Source organism: Myotis brandtii, unplaced genomic scaffold, assembly GCF_000412655.1.
Source record: "Myotis brandtii unplaced genomic scaffold, ASM41265v1 scaffold728, whole genome shotgun sequence".
NCBI classification, from domain to species: Eukaryota; Metazoa; Chordata; class Mammalia; order Chiroptera; family Vespertilionidae; genus Myotis; species Myotis brandtii.
Genome location: NW_005370875.1, coordinates 61,086 through 64,238, shown reverse-complemented (window position 1 = coordinate 64,238; position 3,153 = coordinate 61,086). Strand labels below are relative to the sequence as shown.

Genomic DNA, 3,153 nt, shown 5'->3' with positions numbered 1-3,153 from the left:
ACCTTTCGGCTGTTGGGGCGTTGGTGGGTCTCAGTAATGCACGTCTCAGTTCTATCAAAACTCGGTAAGTCTTTAACCTTTTTTTTTTCCCCCTCCAAAAGGATGTTTCCTTAGGAAGTGAGCTTACAGCTGTCGGTTATTGTCCACCCATGGAGTCAAGAGGTTCGCTCCCAGGAGGCTGGGGAGTGTCATTCTTTCATGAACTCACTTGAGCTGGATCTCAACCATTCGAGCCCCACCTGGGATTATGAAGATCTCTGTTCCCTTTCCTTGCTGCCTGTACCTCACTCCAAGTCTTCTGAGTATTTCAGGATTTAGAAACCTCAGTGACCTGGAGGTGAAGTCTTGCTGTAGTCTAGTCCAGTGAGTGTGAAAGAGCAATGCATAGCTTTCTCTGAAGTCAAACCTCCACCTTGTTATCACTCACTCCTTTCTTACAAGGTTTGAGGGCCTCTGTCTGCTGTCTTTGCTGGTTGGGGAGAGCTCTACAGAGATGTTCCAGCAACACTGTGTCTCTTGGCTTCGGAGCATCCAGCAGGTCTTGCAGGTAAGGATTCAGCTGCTGCCCCGACTGCGCCCCCTCCCCCAACCATTCCTTGTTCCCCATTCTGGATGTGGTGTATTCTTCGTGGCTTGGACATTTAGTTCTGAGGACAGAATAATTAGCAGTTTTCTGATCGTAGGGAGGATAAGCTTCAAATGGGAGTCCTTTTAAGCTTTTTGATATTTTCAACTACTGAATTATTTTAATTCATCTGACCTTTCACACACTGTAACCTCTGACTGTTTCACTTCCTCATTAGCTTTTCTAATGAGTGACATCTCTAAAGCTACTTTTCCCAGGTTGATTTCTTTTTTCTTGCCCATTCCTTTCTTTCTCTTTCAACATTTTAATATTTTTCTACTTTTACATCTTTGATGACATCTCCGTTTACTTCTTCGACAGTCATTCTGAGCACATGTGGCAGGCTGTGTGCTAAGCTCTGGGAGACAGTGGTAAGATGGATGTGGACCCTGCTTTCATGGTGCTGAGTCTTGCTCTGAGGCTGGGAAACTTCCTATGAAGTAAATGTTTATGGATAGTAAATCTTTTATGTTTTGCAAACCACATATGGTTTCTGTTGCATGTTGTTTTTTTCTTTGGTAGTTTGCCAACCCTTTAAAAATGTAAAAATCATTTTTTAGCTTGTGGACCATCAATCAGCTGCCTCCCACTGGGGATTGAGCCTGCAACCTGGGCATGTGCCCTGACCCGGAATTGAACCTCGACCTCTTGGCTCATAGGTCGACGCTCAACCACTGAGCCATGCCGGCTGGGTGGGCACATTTTTAAAAAAAATATATTTTATTGATTTTTCATAGAGAGGATGGGAGAAGGATAGAGAGTTAGAAACATCGATGAGGGAGAAACATCGATCAGCTGCCTCCTGTACACTCCCTACTGGGGATGTGCCCCCAACCAAGGTACATGCCCTTGACTGGAATCGAACCTGGGACCCTTCAGTCCGCAGGGCGACGCTGCATCCACTGAGCCAAACCAGTTAGGGCCATTTTTTTTTTTTTTTAATGCATTCTAGAGAGAGAGGAAGGAAGAGGGAGAAAAAAACACCAATATGAGAAACATCCATCTGTTGCCTCACGCATGCACCCACAACCTGGGTATGTGTCTTGACTAGGAATCGTACCCACAACCCTTCAGTGTGTGGGGCAACGCTCTAACCACTGCACCACTGGCCAGGCCCAAACCGTTTTTTTTCTTCATGAGTTCCAGGGTAGGTTTGAGCCAGCTTAGAGATGCAGTGATTTTGTTGCGGCTGAGACTTTGTTTTTTGGTCTGAGAGTGCTCTTCCACTGAAGGGAGGTAGAATATGGGAGAATCAAGCTCTTGAGCTCTTCCAGTTAGATCTTTCAGCTGTAGATTTGTTACTCTCCCCCTCCCCCAAACACATTCTTAGGACCCCAGATACCCCTAATACAAAAATGTAAACACATGTTCTTTCTGTAGACAAATACGTTACTTTTGAATACCCCATGTCTCTAATGCACTCTATTCCTAGTGGATCGGATGGTGATGTTGACATTAACTGTGGTGTTTCTCAAAAGCCCCGTGTTGTCATACCTTTCATACCTCCTCTTGGTGACCATGAAGATGAGGTTGGAAGCATGGGGTGTTGTTGCTTTTTAGTCCCAGGACCCACCCGCCACGATGGATTTGGCTGTGGTTGTTCTGAGGGACCTGCTCCGATATGCAGCCCAGCTTCCTACAGTCTTCCGGGACATCTCCATGAACCACCTCCCTGGCCTTCTTACTTCCCTGCTGGGCCTCAGACCAGAGGTGAGACACCTGCCCAGTCCCTCTGCCCTTTGCCCCTTTTAATGCCTGTCTTACTCAGATGGCTTGGATTAAGGAATGTGATGGGAAGTGATTGGGGAATAGGATCAAAGAAGTGAGAAGGAAGGGCCAAGAAAAAGTGTATGAGGAGGGACCTTGGGGGTTGTGGGGTGGAGAGGGGAGTCTGTGGGGGTATTGGACTCTCATCTCTTCCTTGTTTTTTCGCCCACAGTGTGAGCTCTCGGCACTGGAGGGAATGAAGGCATGTATGACCTATTTTCCTCGGGCTTGTGGGTCTCTCAAAGTAAGTATTCATGGCAATTCCTCTTTCCACCAACTTAAGCCTTGTAGCTATCTTACCTCAGATGCTATTTCTGAGACTTCTAAGCACCTGTCTTCTGATTTTTCTATGATTGATCTCCATAGTTTTAATTATACCACCTCTTAGCACTTCACATGCATTATCTCGTTAACCATCACTGATGAAGAAATTGAAATTAAATAACTTGCCTAAGATCAATAGAGATGGGAAACTAGATCTGATGCTAAAGCCCAGGCTCTTAGCCCTGGGCTCCTTCCTCTTTTTGCCTTCCTCCTCTGTACCTCTAGAGTGCCCTGCCTGTTTTTTCTACCATCTGCTCTTTTTTTTTTTTTTTTTTTGTTTTATTGCTTAAAGTATTACAAAGAGCATTACATATGTCTCCTTTTTTCCCCTGCCCTTGACAATCCCCTGGCCTCCCCTACCCCCCAGTGTCTTATGTCTATTGGTTATGCTTATATGCATGCATACAAGTCCTTTGGTTGATCTCTTCCCCCCCCCG

At 45.7% G+C, this 3,153-nt stretch overlaps 1 protein-coding gene across 1 annotated transcript in view; it reads left to right on the top strand.

Annotated features, from left to right (window-relative positions):
• The window catches only part of PELP1 (proline, glutamate and leucine rich protein 1), a 23,622-nt gene continuing 20,469 nt past the window's right edge, over positions 1-3,153 (top strand). The window contains exons 1-4 of the mRNA XM_005882550.2: positions 1-64; positions 442-547; positions 2,186-2,335; positions 2,565-2,636. Coding sequence (XP_005882612.1) covers positions 494-547; positions 2,186-2,335; positions 2,565-2,636 — 276 coding nt within the window. The 5' untranslated portion in view covers positions 1-64; positions 442-493. The remainder of the gene's footprint in view (positions 65-441; positions 548-2,185; positions 2,336-2,564; positions 2,637-3,153) is intronic.